The 20,995-nt window shown below is 42.6% G+C and overlaps 1 protein-coding gene across 4 annotated transcripts in view; it reads right to left on the bottom strand.

Annotated features, from left to right (window-relative positions):
- Sgpl1 (sphingosine-1-phosphate lyase 1) overlaps positions 1-20,705 on the bottom strand; it is a 45,712-nt gene extending 25,007 nt beyond the window's left edge. The window contains exons 1-3 of one of the 4 annotated variants that reach the window (XM_023718463.1): positions 20,644-20,705; positions 20,007-20,076; positions 2,056-2,221 (exon numbers count right to left, since the gene is read on the bottom strand). In XM_023718463.1, coding sequence (XP_023574231.1) covers positions 2,056-2,221; positions 20,007-20,033 — 193 coding nt within the window. In that variant the 5' untranslated portion in view covers positions 20,034-20,076; positions 20,644-20,705. Of the gene's footprint in view, positions 1-2,055; positions 2,222-20,006; positions 20,077-20,430; positions 20,522-20,547 lie in introns of those variants that run through there. The other 3 variants (XM_023718465.1, XM_023718451.1, XM_023718456.1) reach the window with 3 other exon arrangements.
- Between the last annotated feature and the right edge of the window lie 290 nt (positions 20,706-20,995).

The raw sequence follows: 20,995 nt of genomic DNA, 5'->3' as shown, positions 1-20,995 counted from the left end.
AGCCATCTCCCTGGCCCTTGAAGCCCGTCATTTTTTTTCAAACAGGATCTCCCTAAGGCACTAAGTTACCCAGACAAGGCTCGAACTTAGGATCCTCTTGCCTCAGCCTACCTAGGCACTGGGATGGCAGGTGTGTACGCCCCGCGTGGCTGATGTTATATACACCTTGTGGCAGTAAGGAGGCAGAAGTGTAAGAGCACTGCTCTCTGGACGGGATGGGCGCTTTACCTCACTGGGTGAGGCGCTCTTCACTCAGCGTAGGAAGGAGATGACACACGCTGCACCTACATCCAAACCACTGAGCAGATGCAGCAAAAGATCAATCTAACCTCTCAGACTTTATGGAAACTGGGGACAGGGTTTGTAAAGCTGAGGTGAACAGGTATTTTAGGTAGAACAGTTATGCCTTTTTTCTACCTTAAATTAAAAAAGCTATGTGTCAGTAGGGTTTCTTTTTTTTTTTTTTTTTCTTTTTTGGCTTTGAACTCACCATGTAGCCCAGGATGCCTTGAACTTGAACTTGGGTGCTGGGATGATAGGTGTGCACCACTATACCTGGCCTGGCACTTCTTATTTTTCTTTTTGAGACAGGGTCTCCCTATGCAGTTCAGGCTGGCCTTGAGCTTACTTTGTAGCCCTCGCTGGTCTTGAACCTGCAATGATCCTCCTGCCTCAGCATCTTGAGTTCTGGGATTACAGATGTGCGCCACCATGCCTGGCTTTGAATTTGTTTCTCACTTGGCATTTCTTTTAAGTTTATTACCCTACAATGGCCATGTATATAGTAAAGAGACAAAGAAAAAAGGGAGGGAGAGAGGGAGGGAGGGAGGGAGGGAGGGAGGGAGGGAGGGAGGGAAGGAGGGAAGGAAGGAAGGAAGGAAGGAAGGAAGGAAGGAAGGAAGGAGAGAAAGAAAGTAGAAAAGATATAAATAAATTTCAATCCTTGGTTCCAAAAAAAAAAAAAAAAAGATACAAACAAAGAGCCCTTAAAAGAGGTAATCAATGGGCCGGGGAGATGGCTCAGTAGGATAAGCACTTGACTGGCAAATACAAGGATCTGAGTTCAATCCCCGGTTCCACAAAAAAAAAAAAAGAGGTAATCAAGGAAATAAGCAAAACACTATAGAGATTCAGGCATGTGGGAAATGCCTAGATTCTCCACAATGCAACTGGGTCTTCAGACCAAAACAGTTAACTCAGACACTCCAGAGAGTGGGAAAAGGGTGCCTACTGTTTGGATTTAGGTGTGGGGGCCAGGGAGATGGCTCAGTAGAATAAGCGCTTCCCTGGCAAGCGCAAGGGCCTGAGTCCAATCCCCAGTTCCGCCAAAAAAACCAACTGGATTTAGGTGTGATAGAACATGCCACACATAGCCTATAGGGAGAAAACAACTGGGACAAAGGTCACATGCACTCAGGTAGAGAGGAAATGGGTGGACAGGAGAGGGTTACACCCGGGGGTTTACAAACAGATCACTGAGACTTATCTGCTGCATCACCCTAGAATTTGTACTCCAAGAAGATAGACCTCAGACTACTTGTGCAGTATCCCCAGAGCCTGGCACTACCTGGCACTGAAATGGGAGAGATGAGTACTGTGCTAACTGCACTTATGATAGTTCAAAATGAAAGCAGTACATCTCTGTCTGAAGAAATTGGTACTGAAAAAGACTTAAGCCATACTGAGACACCTATGAATCTTTACAATGACTAATTTCTGAGGAATTTTTATGTAAGCTATAAACACACACACACACACACACACACACACACACACATCAAATCAAATCAATAGAGTAGTACTTACCAAACTGGAAGACAATGTCATCAAGATTTTAAAAATCAGAATCAAACCAAAAGGCAAGAAATGCCTGGCAAGCATGAGGCCCTGAGTTTGACTTTAGGTATAAAAAAGAAAGGGGGGGAAGGAGGGAGAGAAGGGAGGGAGGGAGACTGGAAGGGAGAGAGGGATGGAGGGAGGAATGAATTCGTTTAGTCCACCAGCCATGAGTATTATGACACCTCACTACTGTTACAGAAGAGACAGCATACTTACTCTCCGGCTGGAAGATGAACCCATACATCCAGACTATCAGCAGGGTCCACAGGACACTCCATGCAATCAGCTGCCAGGGCTCGTATTTGGTGCAATATCCATTTACATAATTCTTGGCTTTTGTGGAATATGCTTCCAAAATCTCAAAGTAAGGTTCAAAGCCCTTCTAGAAATAAAAAAGAAAAACAGAAACATTACAGTCCAAGAAAGAAGTCTGTTTTTGGATTGTTCATCAATCCTGATAAGACCACACCTCAACAATAATCTTATCACTCTCTACTGCAGGACGTCTGTGCCAGTTACTCTGGGATAACAGTGCCTGACACTCAGGAGCCATGTAGACTCTTACTCGACTTTTTATCTTGCTTGGTAAAATAAGGCTGAACTTGATCAGCATGTCAACCGTAGGCCTTTTACGGCTGCCAGTGTTCTCTGGCCCCTCTCTCCACTCAAACTAATCCTCGTAACAAGGGTGCCATTTCTCTCCTTCTGTACTTCACTTGAATATTTCGCATCCTCTAACCTAGCAGTGGGCAGACTGGTTCCGTAAAGAGCCAGACAGTGAACATTTTAGATACTAGGAACCAAATATTCTGTTACAGCTACTCACCTCTACTGCTGTAGCTTAAACACAGTCATGGTGTATAACTAATGAGGCTGTATTTCTACAGTTTAATTATGCACAAAGAAATATGAATTTTATGTAATTTTTCTCCTGTGACAAAGCATCTCCCCAAAGAATTTTAAAACTAAAAATCTTAATTCACAGGCCATAAAAACCAGGAAAAGGCTAAAGCTGGCCCCTAGGGTAGAGTATGTGAACCCCTACTTTACCGACTATAAAACTCTTAAATTCAGGGACCACACATTTTATCACAGGTATTCTGCATGATACTGAGCACAAGGAAGAAAAGGAATCTTCTCACCAGTAAATTTACAGAATATCTCATTCATGAAAATCCCTCTCATCCCCTAAATTCTCCTCAAGTATTCACAGCTGATAAAGTGCACAGAGCTCATCACAACCTGCTCTGCAGTCTACTCGTCTCTGTTTAGTATCTCCCTGACAATGGTCCTTTACGGTCAGGCCTTGAACTCAGGCCAGTTCTCACCCACATTCACAGGTCCCCATAGTGCCTGCAAAAAGTAAGTCCATCGCCCTGATACCTATTTCCTTACTCAAATGTTTAAAGTACCAAGCTGGGGAAGCAGTCAAGTACGTATTGTGCTTCCTTGTTCCCACTGAGCTTACAAGGTACTGGGAGAGGCAGCTTCAGTGTCTGCATGTACATACACATTCACAAATACACAGACATATGCTCATGAACCACTAACTAACGCTCTTCAGGGGAGAAGCTGCAGAACGCTGTGAGTACTGAGAGCACCGAGGAAGGTCTACCTGACTCCATGAGGGGAACAGTGATAATAAAATCTAAGCTAGCTAAAAGGATAAAAGAAAATTCTCTAGGAAGCGAAGCGGAAAGAAAGAAGTCACACCAGGAAGAGAAAACAGCTGCAAATGGTTAGTCACACCACAGGAGGGCACAGACCACTTCTCATCCAGCCTAAATCCTCAGCACAGTAGGGTGCCTAGCCCCACACAAGGTACTGAATAGAAAACCAGCCAAGTATCTGGCAGCGCCTGAGTAACCAAGAGAACACTGCAATCAGGTAGCTGAGGCTAGAAGGACATTAGCTGACTCCACACTAAACATAAAATTCAAAGAGCACAAAGAGTGGAAGAGGGAGTTGGGGACCGGGGAGATGGCTCAGTACAATCAGCGTTTCCCTGGTAAGTGCAAGGAGGGTCTGAGTTCAATCCCCAGTTCCGCCAAAAAAAAAAAAAAAAAAAAAAAAAAAAAAGTGAAAGAATATACTGATAGGAACTTTACATAAAGAAATTTGTTGCCATCTGCTAACATTTCAATGCATACTCATTTTTATACCCCAAATTCCACTTTAAAGGAATTACTTTATGCGTATTCCTTTTCACCCCCAGCGTCCCACTTTCTCAGTACCCACATGCTTGCACGCATACAAAGCAACACGTTCAAGGATGTTCATTTCAGTATTCCTTGGAACGGCAAAAGAAAAACATAATGAGCATCCCAGGAGGAATAGTGAAACTATAATATACATATTTCATGCACAAAGAGTATGAAACAATAAAAAGACAGGTCTTTTTGCATGGAAAAATTCCCGTAACATAATATCGAGCAAAAGACAACACACTGGAGAACAATAAAATAAAAGACACAAATTGTTAGGCATAAGAATAATTTTTAAGATAATTTGTTGGGACATGAGTTACAGGAAGACAGAGATTAGAGACAAAAATTTTAGTTAAAGAAATTGCTGAAAGTTCTAGGGGAAATAAACCAGGTTCAACCTTAAGCAGTAGGACATTGGAGACAAAAAAATGACAGCATGGATTTGGAAGACATTTCTGGAGGCAAAATAAATAGGATTTTGTTAATTTATTACCAATGGTAAATAAGTAGTAGAAGAATACAGATGTTTCCAAATTTTCAAGTTTAAGTTTGAGAGACTGGTTAAGAGATAGCACCACCAACTCTGGTAAGACTAGAAAAGCAAGGGAAGTTGAAGCAGGTAAGACATTTGGAGAAAAAATAACAGTACTGCTTTGAGTTCTGTTCCTGCTGGACACACACACACTGCGAACAGTGAAAGTATGAAAGCTCAGGAGGACATCATGTATGTACTCCTGAAAGCACTTCCACCTGCTATGGCTGCTCGCCTATGTGGAAACCGACCACTGACGGTGCCAACGGGTGCTGGATGACGCTGAGACGGGAGCTTGGGGAGCCGATTAGATCGTGACAGCAGAGCTCTAGGGATTAGGATTGGTGCCCACAGAAAGAAGACTCCAGAGAGCTAACTCCCCTCCACCACCACCACCCTACTTCTTGGTGCTGTTCCCAAGAGCCCACTGTTGCTATCAACAACCTCAATGCTCCAGAGCAGTGGCAGTATTGGTCCAAACCTGGGAGATCCCAGAGAAGTCTGCCACCACGAAGGGCTTGGAAGACTTCCATCAGCACAAAGAGCAATCGGGTGTTGAAGCTGCGACCAAGCCATATCAGTAGATAATGTGTATGAAAGGTTACTGACCAGCTTTCCTTCTGTACCAACTCCTAACTAACCCAGAAATTAGAGGCTACCAGTGTCAAAAGACAAATACAGATATCATCAACCCTTTCCAGTACTGAAAAAATAACTAATGTTAGGAAGAATAGAAAGATTAGTAAATGCCAAATAACTTTACTAAAGCATTAAAATTCAAATATGAAGACATTCCCTATCACCATGTTAAAATTAAATTCACAGAACATATTTCCTTGGTAATTGCTTTGATCCTTAAATAGTGGGAATCCCTGAATTCAGAAGAGACATTTTGAGAAAAGATATATCTCTAAAATCTAGCTCCAAAGATAAAATGGTTCTGTAGCAAGGTTTTAAGTAGGTAGCCAGGGCTGGGGAGATGGCTCAGTAGAAAAAGCACTTCCCTGGCAAGTGCAAGAGCCTGAGTTCAATCCCCAGTTCCTCCAAAAAGAAAAGTAGGTAGCCAGATGAACAAAGAAATTACATCTCTTGGCATCATGCTAAGGTCCTTCTAGGTTACTATAAACAACCTATACAGTCCCCAATGAAGAGGCGTCTCCCAACATTGGCAGCTCACTGCAGTCAGGCTCTGTGGGGTTATGTAGCCTTGGGAAAAAAAAAAAAGGATGAGCCACTCCTTTGGGCCTTGAAAACAACCAAATCCCAGGCTGGGTCCTGATGCAATACTCAGCCCTGAGGAAGCACAGAATCTAGGAGCTGAAGGGAACCTTAGAGATCGACTACAAAGTTCTCACTCTCCAAGCAGAGGCTGCAGAAGGAAAGGGTATGCCTAAGCTCTTACAGACAGGCTTGCTCCTGAGCGAAGTCTCCTGATTCAGTGCTAGATAACTCTTTCAATTCTTGACCCACAGTGTCCCTGGGCACAGGGTCACCTATCACATTATTACAGCTTAGGTAGAATATTATAGGCAGTCAGATAGAGCCGAGCCCTCAAGAAGTCAATGCAGAAGACAACTGTGGCTGGAGGCGCCCTCACTGAAGGCCAGGCTTCAAGAAAGAGAAGATATACTTACTCATCCATATACTTCCCTTAGGGATGAACAGCAGTGACTGACATTCTAAATAGAAACTACCTTGGGGAGAGGACCAAAACTCCTTAACCCACCCTCTTCCAGAGAAGTCCTTGTTCATCTCAGGTGCACTTGGTAATGATTTATTTGATCTTCATTTAATCAGTATCACCCAAGAGACTATACTTGTAATCTTATTGGTTGACCATAGTTTTATCCCACTTCACACCCAACCTATGATTTTCCATTGTATTACTTAAGTGACTATACTTGTCATCTTATAGATTGATTACAGATCACCTTCAATCCACTTCAGCTCATGGCTTTGCTCAATAAGCACCATTGAGAAACAAGCCTTGTGAGAAACCCACTTTTTAGACCCCCTTCTGTTCCTCTTAGAAGCTTTCGCTCAATAAATTCTTTCCACTCTTAACCTCCGCTGCTCCTAGAATTCATTCCGCAATTTTAGAGAACACAAAATCAGCATTTTGACATCTAGCAGATCCAGAGCTGCATTTCCTCTATTTCAATGTTAAAATCCAGGAGTCCCCCAAGATTTCTCTGCACAGTTTATGTTCTAGGCAGAACCGATCTATGTTCTGGGACACATACTGTTCCCAATAACCCAACACTGTGCAGCTAGATTACGACTACAGATGAGCACATAGATGGAGACAGCACAAGACTTTAATGTAATTACTGCTTCCTCACAACAGCAACAGTGCTATTGGTTTTTACACAGTGCAAAATAGCTTACGTTTGTGGTATCAAAATCAAACCTAAGACAGCAACTTTAAGATAAAATAACTATAGGATTATGTTTGCTTTTCACAACTTTGTTTCATATGTAGCAATTTTCTACCTCCTCCCCAGAGGCATCGCTCCAGCTTAAGCTGTGCTAGACACAGCAGCAGCAGACTCAATGTGCAGAGGACAAAGGCCAGGCATTCGGGAGTGGACTCTGCCAACACGGCACTCTTAGGACAAGCTCAAGGATGCATTGTATTACACGCGATAAGAGCTGATCTGTCTTTTGCAGATTAAAAACACTAAAGTTCAAAGGTTACATAGCGCAAAAATATCAGAGAAAGGGCTGAAACCTGGTTGAAATGCATTGTTTTTTCCACTGCTCTGTTTTCCAAAAATAAACTATCAAGGGTACAGAGAACAGGTCCCAAACTGCCAACTCTCAGTCTCTTCTACTTTACCCCAAGAGCCAAATTAAGGGCTCATAGCTCCACTACTCTTCCAATTAAAAGACACAGATAGCTGGGCATGGTGGCCACTGGTGTGTAATACTAGTACGCAGGAGGCTGAGGCAGGAGGATCACCGTGAGTTTGAGGCCAGCCTGGGGCACCCAATGAGTCCAAGGCCACCTTGAACTAAAGAGCAAGACCGTGTCTCAACAAGAAAAGAGAAAGAAAGGGAAAGAAAAAGAACGAAACTGCCAAATGATCTGAACAGCATCTCGCAAAGGCCAAACACTTCTGGGGTGTAGGTGGTATTCCATAGTTTTCTTAAACTATAAGCTCCATTCTCCTCTAAACTAGTGACTTACACTCACACTATAATCTGGTACCAAGAGAAACACTAAAAAAGTAGCTTGAGAAGTACTTTGGGAGAGTTGTCTCAAAACACTAAAATGCTGTTGTTTGAAGGAAACCTGGAGACCACCTAGTCCAACTGCATCTGAATAATAAAGAAACTAAGGCCCTCAAGTTTCTTCCCACTCTTAACCTCTGTTGTGCCTTAACTCATTCCTCAATTCTAGATTAATGAATAATACCAAACTGTGCCTTCCCTAGGCTCAAACTAGAGGAGAAGCCCACATTAGAGGCTAATTTCTTAGCGGGCACAATGGCACACACCTCTAGTCCTAGCACTCTTGCATACGCAAACAAGAAGACTGCAAATTTCAGCCTAGTCTGGGCAACTTACCAAGATCCTTCTCAAAAGTTTTCAAAAGGAGCCAAGGATATATAGATCAGGGCAAAGGCCCTGAGCTCAGGATAGAAGGAGGGAGGGAGGAAAAAGGAAAGTAGGAAGGAAGGAAGCCCGCCTGCCCCAATCACAAGTGCAAAGTCTTCTGGGCCACTAAAGAGACCAGAATTGAACAACAAAATCAAACAGCCATTCCAACCCATCCATAATGACTATGGTACAGATTTTTTTCCTTGTAAAAGGGTCAACTGCTATATACTTACTGTATTGCCCAGATGGGCCTTAACTTTGTGGGCTTAAGTAATCTTCCCACCCAGGCCTTCCAAAACATAGGCACACACCATTCTACCCAGCATGATAGAAATGTTTGAAGAGGGGGCTGGGAGATGGCTCAGTAGAATAAGTGCTTCCCTGGCAAGCGCAAGGGCCTGAGTTCAATCCTCAGTTCCGCAAAAAAAGGGAAAGAAATGTTTGAAGAAACTAAATCATTTATTTCTGAGGAGTCCAAGAGCAAACCACATACTTCCCCTAAGATTCTACCATGTGAATCAACATGTGCATTATCTGAGTTCATCTCAAAAAACTCTTCAAAAAACTTTTTAGCCCCACATATTTCCTGCCAGTCGTGTTTTGTCAAGGTCAGATATGTACATTTAACACTATTCCATCAGCACTTCTAAGTTCAACTGTTATACACTTAGCACTGGAGTACTCAAGCAAAGCACCTTTCTATTGCTGATACAAAACTACCTCAGCCACAGAGAGGAGACAGAATGCAATATTCCCAAGTCAAGAGTCTACTCACAGAACAGCAGTTTTCATGCTTCCTAAAAGCTCAGGGGCCAAACACTGCTGCAAGGTCATTTTATTGATTGATTGATTGATTGATTGATCATAATCAGGATAAGTCATAAAGACAGTTGCTGACTCTGTCAAGTAACAATTCTGAGCACCGTTCTCAGATATACCAAAAAAGGTACTACAGAGAGCTTAAACTGGGAGAGAAGAGTAAAATGCATTATAAACTAAGTTCAAAAATCAGAACACGGGGGCCGGGGAGATGGCTCAGTAGAATAAGTGCTTGCCTGACAAGCACAAGGGCCTGAGTTCAATCCCCGGTTCCACAGGGAAAAAAAAAAAAAAAAATCAGAACATGCTGAGGGGTGTAAGTTAAAAATAATTATGGGTTAGTCAAATACCTTCTCAGCCCAAGGCAACTATGTAAGACACAGAAAAAAACTTGAACCCCAACTTGCACGTGCTGTCTTGCTAGATCTCCAAAGTCTTACTATGCATAGCTCTATGACTCACTGTGAAGAGGCATAGGCTACCTTTCAAAGTACAAAAGCAGTAAATCATCCTTTGAAGACTAGAAATGAGAAATTTTTGGATAATAGGCCAGTTCTATTTAAATAACCCTATATTCTTCACACTGAAAGCCTTAATTTCTCTAAGCATATCAAAACTGGAGAAGAGGTATACTATACTTCTCCCTTTATACACTTAACTCAGAAACAGGATTATTTTACCTTTGTTATGAAGTTAAGAAACCTAGACTTCCCAAGTTTATAACCACCCCTTTTTCTATAACTGACATGCTGCTATTGAGATATATGCACAACCAAGTTGCTAAGGCTACTTCTTTGGATATTTTTTTTTACCTTATTGTTATTATATTTCATTTACTAAGATGTCTTAGAATCGTTTCTTTGGAGATTTCTGACATATAATCCTGTTTAAAAGATTAAAACCGGCATCTATCCTGGTTGCTGATTGACTTCAACCTAAACAAACCTAAACATCCTCCAGAAAGTCTACCTTCCAAGCTGTTATCACAGAGCTGCTTTTAAAAACCTAAATAATCAATGTAGGGATTTAATTTACAATTAACATTTGGAAGAGTTTCAGGCATTTTGATAATCTGTTGAAAGTGAGGGAGAAATGCACACTTTTACTGGGAAATTAGGGTTTAGTGGGACACTCTGGGTTTCTAATCCTACAGTCACTATGCAACTCTGAAAATGGCAGGTAGTTGGTGGCAATGCCAACTAATTTTCTTAGCTGCACAAGCAAACGATGCCAGATTGGTAAGGGTTCAGATGATGTCCTTCTCCATTGTGGGAGAAACGAGTTTTGCCTCCATTTGCACATTCATTTCAATATTTCTGATCTCGACTTCTTTGAATGTCTTGCAACATTTTTCTAGTTTCCTCACTGTAAGTAAAAATAAACTCTTCAAGAGATGTTCTTTGTATATCTGTGTGTGAGTTATGGTTTTACTGTATCATCTCTTAACAAAAGCTAGAAATCTTTTTTTTTTTTTTGTAGTACTCAGGACCCTGCACTTGCCAGGCAAGCACTTATTCTACTGAGCTATCTCCCCGGTCCCCTAGAAATCTTTAGTTCCCAGGCATCCAGAAAATGCTTATAAACATTACAATTTTGCAAAAAATTAAAGAGTCCAAGACATATCCATATTCCTAGGGCCCATTTTTGGGGCCCATAGTCTCCAATTAATACTTAGTATAAACCACAGAAATAGTGTTAGTATTACAAATATGTAAAGTATGCAAAAAAAAAAAACCCACCTATGCCTCCTGTACGAGAGAAATAAAACAGAAACACTACATATGTCCCTTACTTAAAATTCTCCAGAAAAAGTCCTACAACTGTAATAAAAAGGAGCAAAGTTCTGATCTATACTATGTGCATGTGCCTCACAAACATAAATGAAAAAAGGCAATTACAAAAGACCACATCATGAAAGATCACTTATTATATAAAATTTACAAGAAATTCTAAGAAACAACTCTGCCAATGTGCTCATCTGTTGAATATTACATTTTAAGACTGTCAATTATGTGGTATACAGATTTTGGTTTTAACAGAACTCTCTTTTTTCTTTTTGTGGTACTGGGGATTAAACTCAGGACCCTGCACTTATTCTAATGAGCTATCTCTCCAGTCCCTTGGTTTTAATAAAATTGTTTTGTTTTTATAAAAAGAAATTATATGAAACATGTATATGAAGTATCCTGAAATACATCTCTAGAGAGCATGCTGGTAGTTTCCTAAGACCAGGAGTCTTGGGGGCTACATGTAGGTTTCAATGAAAATGCGCACAAATTGACTGTGGTCATCAAGGCACAACTCTATGTCTACAAAAAATATTTCAGAGTTGTATACTTAAAAAAGCATCCCCACTCAGCAATTGCATTTGTACCAATTCCTAAGTACTCTCTCAGCTAAGAGTAACCTAAGATTCTTTGAATTCACAGGCTTTCTCCAAAGAAAAAAGAAAGAAAAGGGCTTCCGAGAATGTTTCCAAAATGGGCTAAAGACAGCAGCAGAAACTGCTACTTCATCAATAAGGAGTCAAGCTTCTGGTATCTAAGTAACCTAGGAATGTGTGGAACAAGTGTATAAGCTAGACAATGAGGGTCATTACTGTCTAAAAGTACATTTCTAAAGAATTTATCAACAGAATTATTCTCTGCTACAATGATCTCTTTTCCTTACCAATTCTCAGGTATGTGCTGTAACCTAGCAACTCCCTAGGACATCTGAGTATCAGCAGCTTGAGTCCTCCTTGAACCAACATGTCACCATTTCTCCTGTGGATGTTTGCAGAGGCATATAGGCAGCTGTGTGCTCCTAGAAAGTCAGCACTGCTAACCGAAAGCTTGGACTTTGAGTGCTCAGTTGGAAACTGTTGTATCAGACACATTACTGAACTGCTGTGCAACTGGATTGTGCTCATATTGAAAAAGAAAAGTTCAGCAAAAAAATATGCCACCATGTACTCAGAGCATTGTGTCTGTGATGTTAGAGAGAATACTTAGGAATTGGTACACAGTTAAATGAGATGAGGCAAGAAAGTTACTGTGCAGAATAAACGCTTACTGAGTACATTCCCCCTCTAATGAAATTCTCCTTACTTCTTTGGCAAGTACCAAGGCAAAGCAACCTTTGCAGAATTCAAATGAAGTCACAAAGGAACTGGGAAAGGCTTTAAGCAGTTTGATTCACATGCCTGTGCTCTATTTCCTCGCAGGTGGTGGTAATAAAATACATCTTAGTAATGAGCTGTTGTTCAGTTTGGTAAGCAATGTTACATCAACTTTTAATCTTCAATAATGTACTAAATCAGAAGGATGCAAGTGCCCTCTTACCTACCAACAAACAGGACTAAAGCAGTCACTCACTGTTTGCAGATCATAAATCTATGTTTTTCAGTCACCCAAAGAGACTGCTGCTGCCGTTATAGTCATGACTCATGGGAAAGCATTTGAAAATACTTTCAAAAAGGTCTGCGTAACACAGACTTGGGTTTTCTTCCACTCTGGCCACAAAGCAGCTGGACAAGGAAGAGACCCACCCAGTGTTCTCACATTTGCCCGAGGTCACCTTCCATTAGAGTTTGAAGAGATTTTAGATTTGCCTCAAATGCCACATAGACTGACTAGGTGCCATTAAGACTGGAACTCAATAAAGGATTGATTTTTTGCATTTTGGATCCATCTACAAAAATGCAGTTTAAAACACTGAATTTAAATGCTTTGGAAAAAGGTTGGGAGAGCACGGCTTCTCCAATACTGAGGATAAAGTGTGAATATACCACAAGGGCCACTTAGATTCCTAAGTGTTCGAGGATTATGATTTTAAGCTCAGAATTAGTTACAACAAATAGTGTTTTACAACTCTAAATTCAGCCCTTCACAGGGCCCTTTCAATACTCAATCATCTGGGTTGCTTGTTCCCATCAAATGCTTATTAATGTTTACTGACAAGATAAACAGGAATGTAGTAGGGGTTACTCCCTGGGGAATCACAGAAAAGGGTGTTTCACATTTACAAAGTACCTACATGCTTTGGGAAAGAGGTCTCAGCACTCTCTCATTTAGTGTGCAGGTAATAGAAATTTAACTTTTTTTTTTTTGGTACCAGGGATCAAACTCAGGACCTTGCATTTGCCAGGCAAGCACTTACCCAACTGAGCTATCTCCCTGGCCCCAGAAATTTAACTTTTGTTGCCCAAAACTAAATCCAGATATTACTATTAGAAATCCTATAGGAATGTAAATTGGTACAACCATCCTGGAAGCCTGTTTGGCACCGCGTATTGACAGCAAATCTATTTATGTCTTATGTTTACCAAAAGACATGCTGAAAAATGTAACAATATTTGTATTAGCCTGAATATTATTGTTCAAATACTGTGTTTGTTCATAGTAGCCCAAACAAATAAATTAAGTGCAACTTATACCCTAGGACTGTCCTGCACATTCTGCCTATACAACAAGCAACTCATTAATTCATTCATCAAACATTTGCATTTGTCTATTTAGGACAAAAAGCTGTACAGTAGGCTCCCAACTTACAAACATCCCAGTTGTGAACTTCCACAAGTGTACTGCCTAAGACTCACTTTGCTAGATTACAAATGAACCCAACTCACAAATGTTCTCCTGAAACAGAATTCTTTGTAAGTCAGGCGAAAGTAAAAAGGTACTCACAAAACAGGAAATCAAATGGTTAATAAACATGGAAAAGGGCCCTAACTTCATCAGTCATCAGGAAGCGCACATAGAAACCACTATTCGATTTACTCACCTACCAGACCAGTTTAAAAATAAAGTCAACAACCCTATAAATATGTTTGATAAGCTGCACAGAAACAAGAGCTCCCACATACTGTTGATATAGTATAAATTGCATCAACCTTTTTTTGTGTGTGTATTTTTGGGAAGGATCTACAGGATGTTCAGGGTCTCACTACCAGATCAGACTACTAGTGATGCCTGTTTACAGCCTCCCAAGAGCTGGGACTACAGGCCAGAACACCACCATGCCCAGTCTCAATTGCCATCTCAGGGCACCCCAGGGGTGGGGCCGGCACAGCAGGCCCGGGAATCAAACCCCCAGCCCCTGCACCTGCTTGCAGGTGCTTTAATCCACTGAGCTATTTGGCTGGCCCTTATATCAACCTTTTTAGAAAAGTCTGGGAGCTATGTATCAAAGCTGTCCCTTATAATCCAGCAGTTCCACTCCTAGCTATAAATCAGAACAACTACTGCATCTCTGATGTCATATACAAGAAATATCACTAACAGTAATGTTTTAAAAAACTCAAACTTTCTAGTCCAAATGTCCACTATTAGCCAAGTGCATCAATAAACTGTAGGTTAGTCATACAATGAAATTCTATATAGCAATGAAAATGAATCAACTAAGCCCTATGCAGAACATAATGTCATATATTGAGCAACATAGGAAAATTACAAAAAATATACATAAACTGGATGTACTTCAAGTTCAAAACCAAAACTAAACTTAAGAGGGCTAGGGAGATAGCTCAGTAGAATAAGTGTTTGCCTGGTAAATGCAAGAGACTAAGTTTAATCCCCGGTTCTGGAAAAAAAAAAAAAAAAAAATTGTGGGGCTGGGGAGATGGCTCAGTGGAATAAGTGCTTCCTTGGCAAGCGCAAGGGCCTGAGTTCAATCCCCAGTTCCACAAAAAAAATAAATAAATAAATAAAATAAACTTAAGAGATGCATACATAGGTGATAGTAACAGTATTTTTCATAAATAGCAAGGAAATAATTATAATAGGACTGTGAGAGAAGAAAAGGAGATGTCTGTGTGACAGGGTGGTTGGGCATAAATGCTCTAGTTCTCAACCCAGGCAGTAGATACAAGATTTTCTTTAGTAGTCTTTAAAATGCAGGCATGTGTTTCATACACTTTTCAGTGTATACAAAACAATTCATGCAAGAGCATCTGTAATTCAAAAGGAAGGCAAATCCTTCAGGATGAATGAGACATGAACCCAAAGCAGCTATTCTGGACCAGGGGGAAACACTCACTGGCAGTGGAATCGCAAGTCAGAAGTAAGCCCGAGCCTCAAAGACCTGACTGGCCATGTCAGCCCGGAACTGTCTACTCCACATTTTCTTACTTTAAAGAAATGTATGTCTATCTTTTTAAAAACTCCTACTACTTTAGCTTTTCTATTATACAGAAGCACAGTCAAACCTAATCCTAACCAATATATTCAGTGATTTAAACAAATGAAACACTTGCTAATGCCTTCCAACAGCAGCACAAACTCCCTGAGGAAACACCCGGCAGTCATTCCTGACAGACATGTATAAGAGATTGCTGTATAGCAAGAAAACTGGACTTTGGGCTGCTCAGTGCCCTTCCTGAAGGCAATTAAGATTCCAAGGCTACTACTGGGACAAAGTGGCTCTAAGCTTGCCAGAGATGTGGTAATACTTTGCTCGGAATCTAGCCGCCTCCTGTTACAATCAGTGGGAATACACGTTTTCTCTAACAATTCCATCCTGAGCATTTCCAAGCTTCTGCTCAAGCACTAACTTCTCATTTGTGTCTTTTGAAACTAACCTGACCTCAACTACAGCACGCTAGGTTTTTTGCCTTTCACCCCCGGATCTGCTTTTCAATTCCACCACACATCTGCCTTCTGTGAATTAAATTGAGCAGGCTCTCTTGTCCCCTGGTTTCCAGCTGGGATGAACCAAATGGACGCTCCAGGAGGTAATCAGAGAGTAGGGAAAGTATTTGATTCCTGCCTGCTGGACCACTGATCATAGTGGCTACAATCCAACAGGCTATCAACCCCTCAGGTAAACTCCCACAAATTTCCAGAATTTACACCCTCCTTCTCCCCCTGAGGTCTAAGAGTCACAAAGGCTCTCTGTTTGCTGGCTCTGGGACATTTTATCATCCCCTGTTGGTTTCTCTTAATCCTCTCCAGCCTTAGTAACAGTCCCTGATATCCTGTCACACTACTACCATGTGCCAGATGGCTGATGTATCCAGCACGCTCTTTCAGCCTTCCCTCTTCCACCTTCCCAGATGGCTACTATCTCCCCTCACCCCACCCCCTGGTCCTCTCAGTAATTGGGTTCTGTGTGTTTACACACTAAGATTGACTCACTACAAATCAATTCCCTGTGGAAAATTCTTAACCCCAGGCTGATTCCCAATTCTGCCACCTCTGTGTACAAATTGTATGTAATATTAGATTGGACAAAGCCTAATTAAGAAAGCAAAGGCTACTAAAAATTCCTGACACACAAGCTGGAAAACTAAACCAAACACTGATATTTGGACTTTACCTATAACTCCCCTGAAGACTTATTACAGTTCTGCTCCATTTATAAGATTAGAACAATGCCAAATATAACGCTCATCCTTTGTGGCCACTTACAAAAGTGCAAATGTCTTCTCGGTTAATCTCCCATGCACTTTCCCTTTCTTCCAACTAATCCTACAAACAAGACACCAGAGCCAAATAATAGAAATGAGCTTTTAACAGCAGCAACATTTCAGTTTATTGCTTAATTCTCATGGGAGATTAGGAAAAAAAAAAAAACCTCCCCTGAAAAAGATATGAAGGACAAAGATAAAGATAAGCTCAGAGACCTGGAAAGACTTTTATTTTTGAATTAAAAACCAAAACTAAGTAAGGTTTGCTAGGTTCAAATCAAGAAAAGAGCGCTATCGAAACACTGATAAGGAAAGCACCTCTTAAGAGTTTTTCTCTGCTGCAGATCATCCCACACAGGATCTTTAACACACTCCTAAGCAGTAGGGCTTGACCCGTCACAAGCGAGATGACCCTAAGTGACACCATAAAGACCCATTAAACGCTCAGCAAAGACTCATTTCCCCACCCACAGGAAAGCACCAACTACACAGACACACATTTATCTATGTTAAAGAACCACAGCTCAGGGTTTCCCAACCTCAGTACTACTGACATGGCAAGCCAGCTCATTCTGGGTTGTAGGAGACTATACACACTGCATGATATTTGCCCTGACCTCTCCTGCAGGATGTCTAGTTGCATTCCTGACCTCTAACCAGCAGCACTCCTCAAGTATGCTGAGCAGAAGTGCTTTCACAGATTGCCAAAGGTCTCCGAGGAGAAAAACTACTCCTAGTTGACAGCCATTGCCCTAGATAAACAATGATCACGCAAACCCCACCCAGCACTACCTGGCCACCCACACTCACCTTCATCGACTACGAGCTTTCATACTCAATGGGTCAGAAAGAGAAAAGCCACTTGAGCTTATAAACACTACAAGTACTGGGCAATCTGCAAAGTGATCAGACCTCCTGGCACTGAGAAGAATATGGATGGAAAGAACAGTTGACAGAGTAAGGAATGGCTGCTCCCTGAATGCCTGATTTGAATTCTCTCTGAAAGCATCACAGCTCTCAGCAAAGGAGCACACTCCTTGTATTCTCCTTGAGACACAGGTGGGAAGTATGGCAGTGGTGACACGCCACATGCAAGCAAATAGAAAAAGCCAGGCAAACCACTCTAAGCAAATTAGTACAAAACTGAGCTCACAACACACTGCCCAAGTACCTAAGCTCTTTGGTCTTGATTTGAGCCTCATTATTTACAGACTCCAGGTGATGTTCAGGGTTTCTCTCATAGCACACTGACAGCCCTATCAAACCCATGTTCTCTTCCTACAAGGATTTTCTAATGACCTTTTAATATTCTGAAATGAAACTTAAAGATTATAGCACTATAGCTATCGACAAATTTTTAAATTTAAATCTAAAGTCCTTTAAAGAAAAACAAGATTTTATAGCAAAGCATGTATTTTATTATGAACTCCCATTTTTAAAGTGCTCCCAGGATGCCACAGCAGTTTCACCCCTTCTATAACAACACAGCACAATGGCCCACACAGCACAATGGCCAGCAAGCTCAGTCTCCTACCAAAACATGGCCCCCAGGAGGGGTAGCAGAGACAGATCTGAAGTCACATCACCTGGTTCCACCACTTAGTTGCTATGGTAGCTGATACAAGTCTAGCTTTTCATCTATGAAAGGAAACTGCCAACACATTATTCAAATGGTTTTTGTGAAAACTGAGTGTAGAATATCTCCTTCTGTACCCAGTATGTAATACATGCTGGGTAAACAAAGCATGCACAACACCCTCAGTTCAATAAAAATAAGCACTGTAAAAATAAGTAAATAACTCCCAAGGAGCAGACAACAGCTTTTCCAGTGAAAGAACTTCATGAACTCTGTGTGTAGTCTTCAGAAAATGGGGACTGTTGAGGAACACCCAACTCTACACCTTTATAACTGAAGCTTTAGAGCACTGAGCAAAGCAACAGACCTATATATCCTAGATTATGAGAAAATATGAAAGGTGGGAAAGACGAAAGGTAGAGCAAAAGCAAGAAAAATATTTCAAAACAAAACTGATTCCAAAGTTAGTATGCTGCAATTCAATGTTCAGGCTGTTAAAGTAAGTTCACAGGGGCCAGGGAGATGGCTCAGTGGAATAAGCGCTTCCCTGGCAAGCGCAAGGGCCTGAGTTCAATCCCCGGTTCTGCAAAAAAATAAATAAATAAAATAAATAAAGTAAGTTCACAAGTCCCAGAAGTAAGAAATACAACTCTGTATGTGGAGAAATAAATACAGATCTATAATTTACACAACCACACAAATGTGGTGAAAGCACCTGCCAGTTACTGAAACCACTTTGAATGAACCCTCTGCAATGCTGGCAGAGGCTATCTATCGCTGGATGATGGAATTAGGGCCAAGGGTGTGGGTGGAATCAAAGGGGGAGATCTGTTTCCTCTTCTTCACTGACAAAAATGCTCTTATAAAGGAAATTTTAAATTAGCTAAGGTTATTTATTACCTACTTGATATCTGAGAAATCTGAGGAAAGCATCTATTCTAGGGAACTTGTCATTAAGCTCTATGGATAAAGCAAGCATTCCTCTGCCTCTGACACACAACCTGAAATCATACTTGCCCCACACCACACCCCAAATTAAAAGGAAATCACACCTTAATCTTCCCTTTTTTGTTTCCTGCAGATCTTACAGGTTTTGCCATTGTAAAGCGTCGTCAACACTGGTATAAGAAAGTAACACTACTGTTTTTGCCAACTTGTCAGTGACATCAACCAATTCTGTGGGACGGTGAGGAAAACGTGAGAAAATGTTCATCGATCTCCGACACCGCATGAGGAGGTATTAAGAGTCAGAAGGTGATTTACTACACAAAAACTAATCCCAAATACTTTTTCTGTATCTTTACTTAAAAGCTATGGGCTTCCCACAATTTTCACACTAGAGACTACACAGAATCTAAAACGTCGCTGTGTACCTGGTAGTGTTATTTTCCCTACTTGGTAAAACACACACACACACACACACACACACACACACATATTAAGAGGAGCAAAAACGGGATTCCCCAAAACTTACTTCGGGCTAGTTCAAAAAGCATGTATCAAACACCTACTACAGTCAGGGTACTCACTCCTAAACAAGACATGGGTTCTACCTCGCCGGGAATCATACCTCTAGAAGACAAGTATGCCAGGCGGTGATAAAACATAGCACTAAAGTTTTAAAACGTCTCTAGTTGTCTGAGAAAGAAGAGATACAAAACCACTTGCAACAATTCTGAAAAGCGTTCTGGAAGAACGTTTACGTTCTACATGCTGTGTACGGTCCTAAGCATCAACTGCCATGCAAAAAAAGCGATAGAAATGCTCTCCTACCGCTGGCAAGCATCAAAGATGAAATCACCACAAGGAGATTCTTTTTTTTTGGGGGGGGGCGTGGGCGGCGGGGGACACGTTGTTTCAGCGGGCCTTGCACTCAATTTGTAGCCAGGCACTCAATTTGTAGCCCAACCTGGCCTCGAACTCGCAGCCTCCCGAGTGCTGAGATTACAGACGAGGGTCAGCCACCACGCCCGGCTAAGCAGACCCTTTGGACTAAAAATAAACCTCAAAGTCCGGAGCCCTCGGACTTCTGGGAAGACTCACCAACATCAGAAGGTCTGTGCTAGGCATCTTCCCCTTTCGAGGTCCTCTCGGTTCCCCCTTTTCTCAGTATCTATAAAGGAAGGAAAACAGGTCTGTTTACTTCTAAGGCTTTAAACTGTCTTGACCGCCCGCCTTGATTCGGCAGAGCAAAAGATGGGGTGAGCCCGCCTTGAAAGACTCGGATTTCACCCCAGAAACTCCAAAGCAGAACAGCGCAATCCCGCTGCAACTGCTTTCCTCCCGCGGCCGTCAGCCGAGATCCACACGCGGGCAGCTGCTGGGGAGCTCGCCCGCAGCGCCGGCTGGGGTCCCCGAGCCCGAGGCCCCGGGCCCACAACCCGCCCGGCTCGGCCGCCGGGCCATTGGTCCCGGTGCATCCTCCCGGGCCCCGGTCCTGGGACCAGCGAGCCGGGCGTCCTCCTACCGCGCCGGGCGCCGGGACTCCAGCCCCGCTCGGTCCGCTCCGGCCTCGCGCCGCCGGCGCCCAGACCCCTCCTCCCGGCCCTCCCCACCCTCAGCCCGGTCGCGGCGGCCCCTCCACCTCCTCAGACCGGAACCAGCTGGCCCGATGCTTCCCGCGGGCGCGCTTCCTCGCGCAGCACCCGCGCCCTCGGCTCTTCCCCGGCGTGGGACTGACCCGCCGCCGCCAGCGCCGCCTGTCCCTCCACAGCCGCCGCCACCCCCACCGCCCCTGCAGAGATTGGGGGTGGAGCCGCCGAAGGCCCCGCCTCTCCCGGAAATGGCCTTCAGCGCCGGCGTGCGCGTCCCCGCGGCTGCAGCCGCGCGCACGTTCCCGCCACGAGGGTCCTCGCCGCTCCTGCGGGCCCACAGCGCGTGCGCGCCGCCTGCTGGCTAGCGGGGCTTCCCGGACCCTGGCGCAGGGCTCGGAGATCCTGTCTGCGTCTACAGACCTGAGAGATTATCCTTATCTTCTTTTTAAAACTATCTTAGAAAAACAAGAATTAAGATGAGTTATGTACATGTACCAA

The sequence above is a fragment of the Octodon degus genome, unplaced genomic scaffold, assembly GCF_000260255.1.
Source record: "Octodon degus isolate 3935 unplaced genomic scaffold, OctDeg1.0 scaffold00005, whole genome shotgun sequence".
Classification (NCBI taxonomy): domain Eukaryota; kingdom Metazoa; phylum Chordata; class Mammalia; order Rodentia; family Octodontidae; genus Octodon; species Octodon degus.
The sequence above is the reverse complement of the archived record's forward strand: the minus strand, read 5'-3'. Positions and strand labels throughout refer to the sequence as shown.